Source organism: Brachyistius frenatus, unplaced genomic scaffold (assembly GCF_029030835.1).
Source record: "Brachyistius frenatus isolate BFR_SWC_R1_liver_20210118 unplaced genomic scaffold, ASM2903083v1 Contig_5, whole genome shotgun sequence".
Taxonomy (NCBI): Eukaryota; Metazoa; Chordata; class Actinopteri; family Embiotocidae; genus Brachyistius; species Brachyistius frenatus.
The window spans coordinates 5,259,004-5,273,419 of NW_027210604.1; the positions used below are offsets into that span (position 1 = coordinate 5,259,004).

A 14,416-nucleotide genomic window follows, 5' to 3' on the forward strand; every position below is an offset into this window, starting at 1 on the left:
CTATCGCTCCTGAACAGCTTGCTGCTCAACTGGGCTGCACCGCAGCATTGTTATTTTTTAGGATAGTCATACTCATACTCGTGTTGAAACAGATTTTCTTCTCTCTGATACAATGAGGGTTTTATAAGGGCCAAACTGATCTACAACATATCGGGGTCAGGAGAATTTGAGTCTTTGTTAAATTTGGAAAAAAAACCTGGCTCCTCATTGAGCAAAAATAGCAGAAAGATAGCCTGTTTGATTTTGGTCACTAATATCCTAATATTATACTCTTATTATTCTTCATGATTGTTCTCAGATGTTTTACTGAAAGATTTGACTGTATTAATTGAGGTTGTTTTTGGTTTTGCTGTTTTTAATGCATCAATCATTTTCTACTCAAATTCTTTCCTTTTATTTTTGAATCTCAGTTCCATGACTTCGAAAATCTCATAACGTGAAGTCTGATGTTGACTAACATCAAAGTTGAAGATGTTCAAGTGTTTTGTTTTGTGATGACTGAGGAATAAACTTGATTTTCACTCTTTTTTTTCCTTTTTTTTTAAAATACATGTGATTTGTTTTACATGCCAGTGCATATTGCATACACTGCACATGTTCAGTATGCACTCTACACTAAGTGTACTCTGTGTCTGAAGAGCAGCGTGCATGTGCGTGTGTGCGTGTGCGTGCGTGTGTGTGTGTGTGTGTGCGCGCGCGTGCGTGCGTGTGTGTGTGTGTGTGTGTGTGTGTGTGTAGTTTTGGATGGGGTCGGAGGCAATTGAAGTGGAAACTCTGACCTAAACAATGTAGCCGTGCCTTGCTTGCCAGCGAGCGGGGAAACAAGCACTGGGCTGTGTTCGCTGTGAAAGCACCATAGAAACAAACACTCTAAAATTGTGGTTTCATTTCCAGTTAATTACTCTGCTGTGTCATGAGTTTTAGAAAACTTTCTAAGATGTTGACGAACAGAAACAAAGCACCTTCATCCCCGCTACTTCACGCCGACTTTATTCTCTCCGTTTCTGTTTGCCTGTGCTGTGTCTCTTTATCACCATTAAAAGTAACAACTCTTCTCCTCTCTCCCTCCCTGTGTTCTTAATGTCAACATGACTATCTGTAGCCAAGTCGCTTCAGGAGTTTGCAGCCGTCCTACAGAACCTGGAGGATGAGAGGACACGGATGGTGAGTGCGCTAACTAACTATATTTTGTATGATATTTATTAATGACAAAGAGTGGAATTTCTCTCATTCTCCACTTTATTATAAACTGAGACGCTTTAGAAAATGATTGGCAGCTGGGATATGGCATCAAAATGCTGTTTACAAACGGGCTTTGGCTGCTAAGCATCAGCATTTTGTAGTGTTACTGTGACCACGGCAACTGGTGCAGCAGATTCTGACAGAGCGGGTCAAACGGTTTGCACAGAGTAAATGATACAAGTAATGATAAGAATGTAAAAGAAGCTAGTAAAAATGAATACTTCCTAGTATGTGATATTAAATTTGTGTGTGTGTGTGTGTGTGTGTGTGTGTGTGTGTGTGTGTGTGTGTGTGTGTGTGCGTGTGCGTGTGCGTGTGCGTGCCCGCCCCTAGATTGAGAATGCCAATGATGTGTTGATTATGCCACTGGAGCGGTTCAGGAAAGAGCAGATCAGTGCAGCCAAGGTAAGAAAAGCGATGGCACACAGCCACACGACTGGTGACAGAAATCACTTTCACTATACACGTGCTGTGGATTAGTATTGATACATGTATGCTGGCGGTGAAGCCTAAATCAATAAAACCCTGCTGTCGGATAGACCCTGGCAGACACAGCACGTACTCAAAACATACAGTTGGGAATAATATACAGAAGTTAATAATGAAAGTCATTTGTAGTTTGAGTAACAGCTTCACATCTCTTTCACCTTGTTGGCATTACTGCATTTTTTCTGATTTTCAAATACTGGAGAGTTTGTTTTATCTTGATATCAAGGTAAAATGATTCATATAGTTTGTAGTTTCGGTATCCGAGTTTAATTTTCCTTGTCTATTGCTTACCTGGCCGTTTTAACACATTTGAAAATTAAACTAATACCTTGAGTGTTAATAGGAAATAGTGCTATATTGTGTGTATGGCTAATCATTTTTGAATACTTCAGCATTTTTACAATGTGGCTTTCTGTTTTACATAGAATGATCATGAATTAATATTCCGTAATTTTATGTTGATAACCAAATAAAGTATATTTCCTCTGGCAGAACTTTATCAGGAGCAAAGATTTGAGAATAAAATTATAGATGATAGACAATCATAGCAGCCCAATACTAAAATCAGATAGAAGTACAGTATATTTATGACACAATGATTTTCCTGCATCACAGTTCAAATGACAATTTAACATGACTGGTCTTTTTAAAAATTTCTTCATGAAATTCTCACTCAGGTTTTTACACAGCACGACAACACGCTGACCTTAAAATAAGTCCTTTTGAAGCATGTTTGTAATAAAAAGGTTGCGGCGTCAATACAAACACAGCATATTAACTGCATGTCTCAGGGTCACCCTCCTCTTCCATGATTAGTGTCTGTCAAGGCCAGAACCATCACGAACTGACCTGGATAGGAGATTAGAGGAATACATAATGCTGCCATAAATCACTGATTCCCCCTGGGGGGGGGTCTCAGGGCAGCAGGGCTCCCTCAGGGCATGGCTGGTGTCGTTTTAGTGGCTCAGCATGTGTAACTGTCTGGTTCCTTGACTGAGTGTACAGAGAGGGATGGAAACTTAAAAGGCTGTTCTCAAAACATTCTTTATAGATATGAAGTTCATTTTACTTTTTTTTTTTTGCATTATAACAACAAACTACAACACTTTCAAGAATAACAATTCAAGAATAAGCACTGTACTAGACAGTTTTGGATAATCCCTTGCCCTTGTGTACTAAATACGTCATGTTTCAATGTTTATAATCTCTTTACAGCAGGTCATGGCGCACTTACGCCACGCTTTCATTAGCCATAGGAACGAGACGAGTAGCCGCAGGGGTCCTGATACATTCAGTATGAAGCATGCTATCAGTGCATCGTCTACTAATCCATGCCTTTATAGCAGGTCATTGTCTGATTTTCACATGGTGGTCAGATTAAGAAGTGTTCACGTAATCTGCGCCAATAGGTCATCGTCAGAGATTCACTAATCCTAGTTTAACCCTAAAATAACTGGTAATATCTTCGCCTAGCACAGTTTCACCTTGTCCTAAAGGCTCCGGAGCTAGAGGCTCTCTTCAATGGTAGGTTTTTTCTCGATCACACAATGAACGGGTGAAGAATAATATAAATATGTTTACGGTGCACATTTCAGTTTATTTAAAGAGAACTCAAGTCCAGGTTCTAATCTTATTCATCCAGGAATTCTCCTTAATCAAATTATTGCAGCAAGAATGTCTCAGAAATAGATTACACAAGTAAATCCCTGCATACACAAGACCAAAGGGATCAGTGCTGGTAATACAAGGCCAATGTTTGTGTACAAACTAATACATCACTACTGAAACAATGATAGAATCAGGTCTGAATAAAAACACTTGACATAAACACTGAAAAGATCAGCTGCTGCAATGATCTTGGGGATAACCATACTCAATCATTAAATATTGTGTCATACATTAATGTCATTTTTGCTTGTAACTGCAGGGCTGGAGATGATTTTAAAATGTGTGTGTCTGAGATTCCCTTACGAATATAAGTCAGAATAACAGTTCATTTAGTTTGAGCCCCTAAAGTTTGACAATCGGATGAGATCTGGGATCACTTAGTCCTCCGTCATAGGTTTATTTAGTTTTAGCCCAATGTAAGATGACAGATGCAGCCTCTGCTCAGGATGCGTTCAATAATAAAGTACTGTCTATATATGTATTCTTTGCTAAGGAACTAAATGCATCAATGAAGTGAATGTTTACAAGGAGTGCCCTGCCCATGTGCTGTGTGCAGAGACAGGGAGTGATGATGTATTGTTGGCTTCATGTTTCAGTGGGACCTCTGAGTAATTGCTGGCATGGCAGAGCAGTGCAGTGTGGAGTCTAACTTGATCGTACCTGTGATGAATCAATCCAGTGGCAGGGCATGATCCTTTATCAAATCATTTCATTACTTTGCACACCAGAGAGAGGATGAAAAAAAACAACTGTTATCATACTGTGAAGACATCGCCACCTGCTGGATGAGGATATATAAATAAGTTGAAATGAAATGCCTTTTTAACTTTTGGTAATAAAACAATAAAGAACAGTGATTAGATTGATATAGAACATGACATTTACACTGGCTATGTAATATGCTTTGTATACACATATTCTTGTCACAAAACAAGTCAGACAATCAAGCTTCCTTCAGGAAATGTGTCATAAGAGCCTTATCGAGGGACACGTCGAAGGAGGTTGCAGCAGCAGTCATTTCAGACGTGATTTCCACAGAGAACATGAAAAATCAAAGAGGCAGACGTTAAACAGAGGCCTTGTTATTTAGAGGAGCATTCATCATTTCTGATGCGTTCTGCAGCTGCTGTCTATTCCTCCTTTGGCTCAGAGGACTTGACCTGTTGTTGAAACTGGATTGGCAATGAATAGCGATCATTTTACTGCATACTGTGCACCATATTATTATATTACCCATTCCAGCATTAGTAACATTCGGATGAAAATTAAATGTGATCAGTAAACAGAAACTATTTGGGTTCCACATGAGATATTTGGATGAACCTGTAATTAATAGCAAGAATGGATACTAGTTTTACTGGCATTACTAACTTTTATTTTCATCATCATTTTCACTTCGTATTGTTTTTATTTCACTTATTTGAATTAGGTAAAAGTAAAATGTCTGTTGATAGTCGAAAACACCACAATTTACTATGTTTTAATGGATTATTTCTATTTGGATCCCCAAAAGTCATATAAAACAGAAGCAGCAAAGATTCATATTTGAGATTGAGAATCTACAAAATCTGCAAAACAGCAAAATCATATGAGCCTTTAATGCATAATCGATCAATTATCTATGAATCAAATAATACATTTATTGACTTATTATATTTGCACTCAAGTACTTTACAAAATCATGATAAAAAGTCATTGAGTACATACATAGTGTTTTACATAGTAAAATACATAAATGTGTGAATACATGACAAAGTTTGCCTGTATATCCCCAAGCATCAAATATTCTGATCCTATGTCTGTTCTTCCTGGAGCTCCAGCCTGGTCATGCTATGAATTTGGGGTGAAGAAATAATAACATTAACAGGCCGGGACAGATGTACAGTAATAACACCACAGGGCCTCTCTGACAGAAGGAGACCCACCCTGATCTGCCGCTCCTCTGTTTATGAGTTCACTTCTCCCATCATGTTTACCGTTCTGTCTCTCTATACTGATATCCATATCTCCCCTCTTCAACGCACACGAATTTGTTGTGACTGATAAAGACAACCAACTGAACATGTTCAGAAAAGAAACAACTGGTGTGCGTTTTTTTCCTTGGAGTCTCTTCAGTTATTCTCTGTATTGTTTTTCAGTCCAGAAATCCACACCCTGCACTATCTGTCCCTGGTTTATCATCCAGCGTGTCTCTCTCTTATGTCAGTGATCTCACTTCTGAGGAGACAGTCTGTTGTTTATAACCAGCTGTGCTCCCCGGAGGAAAGATGTCATGCCGGACTCCCTCAAATTTGGAAAATACGATGTGAAAGCAAAAAGAATTCCACATTACATGAAGGCTGCTTTGCTCTCTGTTCTCAAAACCTGTAGGTCAGGTTGATTACAAATAGTAGTCACTGATGAAGATAGATACCACGATGATATGAAGGAAATTAGAATAAATGTTTGGTTTATAAATCAGATATTTCTCAAGACAGAAGTTGAGTTAGCCGACAGAAGGCTTAATTATTATGCTTGTCTCCCAACTAAAACAGTTATTTTTGTGGTTTTATCTTTGACAGGAAGCCAAAAAGAAATATGACAAAGAGACAGAGAAGTATTGTGCAGTACTGGAGAAGCACCTCAGCCTTTCAGCGAGGAAGAAAGAGTCACATCTACATGAGGTAATGCGCGGTGTCTGAGTTTACATCTCTCTCCTGTCTACCACACGATTAGTCAAATCTCACGTATTTTTCCTGTAGGCGGACAACCAGGTAGATAATGTAAGGCAGCATTTCTACGAGGTCTCTCTGGAGTACGTCTTCAAGGTGCAGGAGGTCCAAGAGAGGAAGATGTTTGACTTTGTGGAGCCAGTAAGACACTTGTTTTTTTTCTTTTTCTTTTAATACGCCTATTTTTTAAACTACTCTTTTTTCCCCAAAGAGTCTAAGCACACATGCTCTGTATTACATTCACTCACTTTGAAATGTCCGAGCACACCAGATGCTCAGTACATTCTCAGTCGTCTGTTGCAGGCAAACAGCGGTTTGGAAGTTTCAGGGCCTCGCCTGACGGCACTCCAGTGGTACATGCTGAAGGAAATGTTGTCATCTTCGTCCTTTCTTCTTTCTCATTTTTCACCCTCACCTTCTGGCTGTTTTTGTTTCCCTCAGCTTTTGGCCTTTCTTCAAGGCCTGTTCACCTACTATCACCATGGCTACGAGCTGGCAAAGGACTTTAACCACTTCAAGACTGATCTCACCATCAGCATACAGAATGTAAGGGCACGCACACACGCACGCACACGCACAAAGCAACAGAAATGACAAAACAAAACAATTGCAGCTTTACTTGTGTTTTATCTGTGTCTGTCCATCAATGTTCAGTAAGAATTGGCAGCAGAGAGCTCTAATGCGCTGTGCATCTAAAAGTCTGGAGGCACTTCTTTTTTTTTGGGTGATAGATATATATTTGAGGTGTAATTCCCAAATCATAAAAACAGAAGCATTAATGTTAAAAGTTCAAAGGTCATCCGCATTTAAAGTCTACTTGGTCAGCCTTATTAGTACAGACAGTGCTGGGGGAAGTCTAGGAAGAAGTAACCCTCTAAATGTCAAAGGCATGCAGGCGAAGAGGAATTCAAAGGTCGGTTACCCGATCTGCAAATAACATTTGTGACCAAAAGGACACTCAAAATCTCAGTTCAAAAAAAGGAGTTTGTACCGGCCATTTCTTGTTTTTATTCTGCGCTAATAAAGTCCTGCTCTTCTTATAAGTCGAACGGGATCAGAACATTTAATGAAAGGTCTGTGCTCCTCCGTGCTTCTGTTGACAGACAAGGAACCGCTTTGAGAGCACACGGTCGGAGGTGGAGAGTCTGATGAGGAAGATGAAAGAGAATCCACACGAGCACAAGAGTGTCAGCCAGCACACCATGGAGGGATACCTGTTTGTGCAGGAGAAGCGTACGTATCAGCCTCTGTTACATCTTACAATAAGGATACAATCCAGCAGCAACTAACAACGTGTGTGTGTGTGTGTGTGTGTGTGTGTGTGTGTGTGTGTGTGTGTGTGTGTGTGTGTATCTCAGTACAGTATGTACATGTTAGTGCTTGTGTCAGAGCAGAAGAACAAACAAACCGTAATTAACCAATGGTTATCAAAGTCAAGTCTGATCTGTTGGAGACGTGACGGCAGCTCTGTCCACTTGCGGTTACCATGGTTACATAGCACTTAAAGAAGCCTAACTAGGACTCATCCTTTTTTGTTGTTGTTGTAACCCTGTCTCCCCCTCTTGCCACTGTCTTTTTTTCCTCTTGACCATTTGACATCAACCTTTTTCCCTTTACTGCTCTTGTTTCCTGTGTTTTTGTTTTTAACCTCCTCTCTACCTTTCTGTTTCTTTTTCCCCTCAGGCTCATTTGTATCTACCTGGGTGAAGTATTACTGTACGTACCATCGTGAGCCTAAGAGGATCACCATTGTCCTGTTTGACCCTAAATCAGGGGGCAAAATGGTGAGTAGCTCAGGCCATTCAATGTTCCGAACACCCAGGCTATCTTTTGGTCGAGCTATCTGCTGTATATCTGTATGTTAACGAAACACGAGAGTTGCATAGATTTTTGAAGTAGAGGGCAAAATACAGAGTTAAAAAAAATACAGTCACACACAGACCCTCAATGGAGACAAACACGCACACTTTTCAGCTTATTGTCATGTTGTCCGATTTGCAGTTGCAGTCTAGTTCATTACTCTGGGTTGCTTTTCCTTGTTCATAAACACATTCTGCTCACTGCTGAGCACAACAGGCCCTTCTTGTTTGTTGGGGTGTATTTTAATGTGATTCCCAGTACATGAGAGAACGCTACAGTGACTACAGAAAACTGTTCAGCTCTTTTAGATTATCATCATAAAATGTTAAATTGTGTGTCAGTCCCCCATTATCAAGATTGAGAATGCTTTTGTTGCATGGTGCCACTTCACACCCGTGTACAGTCACACAGGGAGACACTGGTTGGACAAGCGAGAGATAACAATTTCTTTAACAACAGCACCAACTGTTTTCTCAAAGTCCTCTTATCAATTTCCACTTACAAACTGAACAACCTACGGCTGATGCAGCCTGAAGTTCAGGCCTGTTTTCAGGCAGGAAGGCGTGAAGAGACAGGAAGACAAGCGGGGATGTAATGAGAGAATAGAATGCAAAGATCTAAAAGCCAAAATAGTAGATACAGGAGAATGGGACTGGACTGAAACAAAAGAATAGGTCAAGATGATGAAATTAGATCCGGCTTTTATAGTATGAGAATCTAACCTGCATGGGGTGCTTTAGTACACAGTATCTTAAAAAAAAAAAAAAAAAAAAAAATGACACGCATGCACAAAGTTCCACATGTTTTGAACCTGCACATATCTAGGAATTGCTCACTCATAACATTTGTTTTACATACTGTTTTTTTCTGATACTGAAATCCTTTCAGTTGCTTAGAAAACTGCAAGACGGTACTGCACCACATTAGTCCCTTAGTTCCTATTTGTACATATTTTTCTGTTACAAGCTGATTTCTTAAGTCAGTTCCTGCAGTGGTTTGTGTCGTTGCTCACTCTGAGTTGTTTGTCCAAAATTGTCTCAAAGTTCCTGCAACTGGAAGTTAAGAAAGTTTGAAATACCATAGCTTCAGTTCTCCAACACGAGAGGAAGGACAGTGAGTCCTTTATGTTAAAAACAATCTTAACTCTAAAATCTGACCAAGTTCTCACTCTTATCCAAGAAAAATATCAACCACCATCTGTCATCCATGGTGTTGTTGCACTAATGTACTATAATTACGTTTTCTCTCTTTCTCTGTCTGTCAGGGAGAGGAGGAGAGCTTCATCCTCAAGTCGTGCATTCGGAGGAAGACGGACTCAATAGAGAAGAGGTTCTGTTTTGACGTGGAGGCTGTGGACAGGTTAGTGTGCAATCTGACTGCATGTGTCTCTTTTTCAAATAAGAACTGGGCTCAAAATCTGTCTTTACTGCACTTCCAATGTTTTGCTTTTTGTCCATCTCAGTGATTAGCATGTGTTTTGCAGGGTGTAATTACAGCTAACAGACACACGAGGGTGCTGCTCAGTTGATGTGAACTTGAAGATAGGACATTAAGGTTGTTTGTCCTCTCAGATTCAGCCCCCTGTGGGCTTCCCTTTCCTCTACCTCCTCCACCTTTCCCTCCCCCCTTCCTACCTACTCCTCCACAACGTCAACCTTCCTCTAACAAATCAGTTCGTCATCCTCTCATCTTCTCATTTAATGTGCTCCCATTGAGTCTTTATTTATAATACCGGAGTTTGGCAAGTAGTAGTTTGTTTTCGTTTGTCTTTAGAGTGGTAAAAAGGAGTTGTAAAGCAAACAAGACATTTTCCCTGGTGGTGGGATGATCACAATGTTAACTTGTACAGCGCAGCTAACTCGCTCTGGAGCAGGTTTACTTCAGATGATCAGATCAAAACCTGCCAATATCCCGACCACTGGGAATATAGAGTCCCGTTTGTTAGAGTACTCTGAGATAATAATTTTAGATAAATACTAAAATCTGTTGGATTTTGTGAGAAAAATAATCCATACACTCTTAACATGTCCAATGATTGATTCATGTTCATCATTCATAACAATACACACAGTTGCATACAAACACAATATCAAATTCCTGCACCTATTTATGTTTTTCATCATATTTTTATTCTAGTTATGTAAGAACATTTTGCAAATTAACCTGCAGGCATCACCATTTCATCTCGTGTCATATTAAGCACTTCATTCATTGTTCAAACAATGTCGCTTTCAATGAACAACTCCGTCTCATCTGCATAACAGAGACAGCTACATGATTCTGGTTAATTAGGATGGCAGATGTCTGGACTAAGTTGAACTCGGACCCCAGAATGTGCCTGTGCATGCTCATTTGAATGTGTCTGGAGTTGTGTGATTGTGTGTTGGGCGGCGTGTAGCGATTGAATGACGATGTGTAGATTGGGCTGGATGGGTTGTGGCTTTTGCGCTGTGGTGGTAACAGCTCAGGGGGAATGTGTCACCACTGACAGGGTGACTGTATAGGACTGATTGGGAACTTGTAGAAAGCTGTGGATGGACATGGCTAATGAGGCTGTGTGTATCTGTGGTGAGTGTGTGGACAATGACTGTTGCCTCTATCATGAGGATTTACCTTCGCTGCTTATATAGTCCAATGAATTGTCATTAGCTGGTGAATTTTCAGGCTGTACTCTAGTATTGTAAAAATCGGATCTGAGCTGTGGGTTGTCTGATTTACTGGAAAGCAGAAGTGTTGTCATCCTTCTGGCACCCACAAATGAATATGCTCTGCTTTTGAAAAAGTGTGAAATCCTTCTATATAACTGTGTTTATCATGAGTGAGTAACAAGCCTTTCAAATGAAGTGTTTTCCAGTAAAAACAATTTTACTGTGTGTGTGTGTGTGTGTGAAGGCCGGGAGTGATCACCATGCAGGCTTTGTCAGAAGAAGACCGCAGGTTGTGGATGGAGGCCATGGATGGGAGAGAACCGGTAGGTTACCATGGTTACCCGTTTCTTCAATAGGTGACAGATACAAACCAAGAGAGTGAGAGAAGGACAGAGACAGACACGGAAAAGGATGGACAACATGTTCGCTAAGCAAAACAAGAAGCTCCAACTTTAAAACCGATGTTTGTAGCATCGTTTCAACTTCTGCATTTTTTTCCCCCACGCCACACACTGTCACATACATAACGCAGTGCTTCACTCACGTCGGCTCAGGACTTCTCTAACGAGTCGCCAGATGAGTGTGAGAGAGATAACTTTGTTGTTTTATGTTCGTAATAGAACAGCGCTCTGTCAGCCAGCCTCCACAACACTTGGTTTATACCTTTTTAATATACAGCTTTTTTGCCCTGAGGCTGGAAGTGTGTGAAGCTGCGTTCCACACTCTCAGTGAGACTTCTTCATGTACCGACATCGCCCTCATGTCTACATTCACATCCATAAAGTCCCTGCAAGCTTGAACAAGCAGTAGCTAAGCTCAAAGGAGCTGCCATAAAATAAGAAATGTTGGCGTTTGTTTTTCACACTTAGTTATTTCCTGCCTTTGTTCTGAATACCTGTTGTGTTTCGACATCATATTCTATGAATTGCTGTGACTTCTAACTTTAATGATTGATGGATGTGCTGCTATACTTTCTTTTTATTAAAATTAAGCATAGGCATAAATATGTCGGCAGATCCGTTGCCTAAACAAAATATGCTCATTGTAACCAATGAAGTCAAAGTTAGGCCAGACATTTGTATGCATGTTCCCCTTTAGTGAGGATTCTCAGTTCATGTTTTCAACAAACATTCAAACCCCAACAGTAAAACAGCACAGTTGCATGTAACAGGTTTTTCCTAGTCATTTTTTATTTACTATAAATGTAATATACAAATGTCTCCTGCCCTCATTTGGCTTAACTGTAAATACTTTCCTAACTGATGGAGCTGATGTGTTGTTATTTATATTTACAGGTGTACAATCTCAACAAAGACAACCAGGCTGAAGGCAGTAAGTAGCTTTAATTGTGATTCTTTCACTTTTTATTTATGTGAACCATATTGATTATCATTATTGTCATTTGGCTTTCAGTCTCTGCGGTAGGCTTTGATTAAATACCATGTATGTGGCATATATATGCGTATGGCAAAAATACTCTTTTTCATGCAAAAAAACATCTGAATTTTTTAAGGATGTTTTTCTAAATATATATATATATATATAAGGTTTGAACACAGTGTTGTAGTGGCCTCATGTTCATGCTGTTTGTCTCCCTCCCCATCAGTGGCCCAGCTGGATGTGATTGGGTTCAACGTGATGAAAAAATTCATCTATGCAGTGGATACTCGAGGTACAACGTTAACTCATATTCTTCAACATTTCCTGCTCCTTTGCTGTGATACGTTGTTTGTTTCAAGTAGATTCAGTTCAGGTCAGATGCACTTTTTATGCCCCCCACAGAGTTGCGTAGTACCGGCTACTGGCACAGCAGAACCATATGACTTTTGCCAACATCACTGGATTTACACTACTTTGCATTTACTTTATATTTCTATATACGGTATATCCTTATCAACTTGCTTTAAGTGTTCTCATAATTACTTGTAAGAAATACACACATAATATAACCATGTATACATGAGTAGTATGGCGGAATATGTGGTAGACATGAAATTAATCTCAACTGATATGGTTGTAAATTGGTCATCTTTGTGTTTTGATTGTTTGTCTGAAATGAAGATTATTTTCTTAATTATTATTATTTTGGTTTAAGAATATTGTAAATCGTATTTTAGATTATTTTCTGACATGTTACAAAACAAACAAACAAACAAACAAGAAATCCCCTTAAATGTAGTGAATATGATAAAATAAGAAGAATGGGATGAGATAGGATAAGTGAATAAGATATAACCAAACAAAACTGAAAACTGTGACGACAAATAAGAAAACAAAATATGATAAACAATAGTTTGACCAAAGTTATTGTAAGTTAGTATCGTTACAAGGAAAGTAGACATCATGGTGAACTCAAAGATTGATAAATATATACATGTAGTGTTGTGTGCATTGTGGGAATATAGTTATATTATACACTAAGCACTAACGTCATTATTGTGTACCACACAAGCTATTGGTATAAAAAAAGAAAGGTCATGAGCAGGATTTAAACTGGCCACCTTCAGAATATGTTATCCTCTGATGTATCCGAACATCTCTCTCACCAGATATTCTTCTAAAATGTCACAGTAAAGGTCCACATGTCCACAATATCAGTACCTCCTTTCATCTGGTGCACTAAGAGCATCCATTACTGCAAACATTGTGCCTTCCCGTTGCCCGGTAGATGCAAAATAAAAAGATTACAAATAAAAATGGATGTTTAAAAATCACGTGTTAAGGCTAATGTATATATACTTAGATGCTAAGATTACCAGAAATGGTTTATTATTACTGTAGACCTGGCTGGCTGCCGTGCTCCTCTTGAAATACAGGTTGAGCAATAGTCTTCACACAGTTTTTTTAGATTCAGCTCTTTGATTTTCCATGACATCAAATATATAAATAGATAAAAAATAAAATAAAAATAAAAAAGTCCTCCCTTCGCATGAAGGTGTGGCACTTTATTACCGTTAATGCCTTCTTTGGCACTGTTTTTATACCCGGAAGATGCTGTTTTCCCCCCTTATTTTATATTACAAGTGAATGACAGGGCTAAAGATCCCCTTGCTGGTGTATTTAATCCTCATTTTTCGAATTTCAATACAGCAAGTGTAAAATACTCAATTGTGGAATCATGGGGATAAATATTATTTTTCTTTTGGTTTAACATTTTCATGAAATCTTCTCTTCCAGGTATCAATGAGCAGGGCTTGTACAGAATTGTTGGTGTCAACTCCAGAGTACAAAAACTACTCAGCCTGGCTATGGGTAAACACAGAAACACAGACCGACAAATAAATTTGGTCAAAACAGAAAAAAATATTTCTATTCTAGTGTTTTCACTGCTGTATTTTTTTTTTTCTCCATCAGATCCGAAGACATGTGCTGACGTGGAGCTTGAAAACCAAGAGTGGGAGATTAAGACAATTACAAGTGCTATCAAGCACTATCTCAGGTTTGTGTGAAAAGGCTTACCTTGCACATTCACGGTAATTTCTGCACTTTTCTACTCAGAATTATTCGTCATAATAATGTGTCTCACGTGTGATCACTTGTGTTTTAACCTCAGAGACCCATGATAAATGTATGAATTGCTCTTCTGATGTCTTTCAATTATTCCTCTTATTCTGAAATGACAGCACTTTTCTGTGCTTTTCTCTTGTAGTAGTTGAACCAAAGCATATGGCTGCCTTTTATTGTCTCTTGCCAGGATGACTACAGAAATTGTTAATTTTGTTTCTCACAATATTTGCTTAATATGCATGTTGTCTATATTTTAAAAGGCTTTATTGATCCAGTTAGGGGTTGTTCTGA

The 14,416-nt window shown here is 39.1% G+C and overlaps 2 protein-coding genes across 2 annotated transcripts in view; both read left to right on the forward strand.

Moving 5' to 3' along the window:
- Positions 1–14,416, forward strand: part of kctd16b (potassium channel tetramerization domain containing 16b) — a 404,485-nt gene that overhangs the window by 168,630 nt on the left and 221,439 nt on the right. The window lies entirely within an intron of this gene.
- Positions 1–14,416, forward strand: part of LOC138632616 (rho GTPase-activating protein 26-like) — a 76,307-nt gene that overhangs the window by 37,415 nt on the left and 24,476 nt on the right. The window contains exons 3-15 of the mRNA XM_069718333.1: positions 1,103–1,164; positions 1,576–1,647; positions 5,961–6,062; positions 6,141–6,251; positions 6,552–6,656; positions 7,214–7,343; positions 7,794–7,894; positions 9,235–9,329; positions 10,863–10,941; positions 11,914–11,950; positions 12,225–12,290; positions 13,796–13,870; positions 13,973–14,057. Of these exons, the coding sequence (XP_069574434.1) occupies positions 1,103–1,164; positions 1,576–1,647; positions 5,961–6,062; positions 6,141–6,251; positions 6,552–6,656; positions 7,214–7,343; positions 7,794–7,894; positions 9,235–9,329; positions 10,863–10,941; positions 11,914–11,950; positions 12,225–12,290; positions 13,796–13,870; positions 13,973–14,057 (1,120 nt within the window). The remainder of the gene's footprint in view (positions 1–1,102; positions 1,165–1,575; positions 1,648–5,960; positions 6,063–6,140; positions 6,252–6,551; positions 6,657–7,213; positions 7,344–7,793; positions 7,895–9,234; positions 9,330–10,862; positions 10,942–11,913; positions 11,951–12,224; positions 12,291–13,795; positions 13,871–13,972; positions 14,058–14,416) is intronic.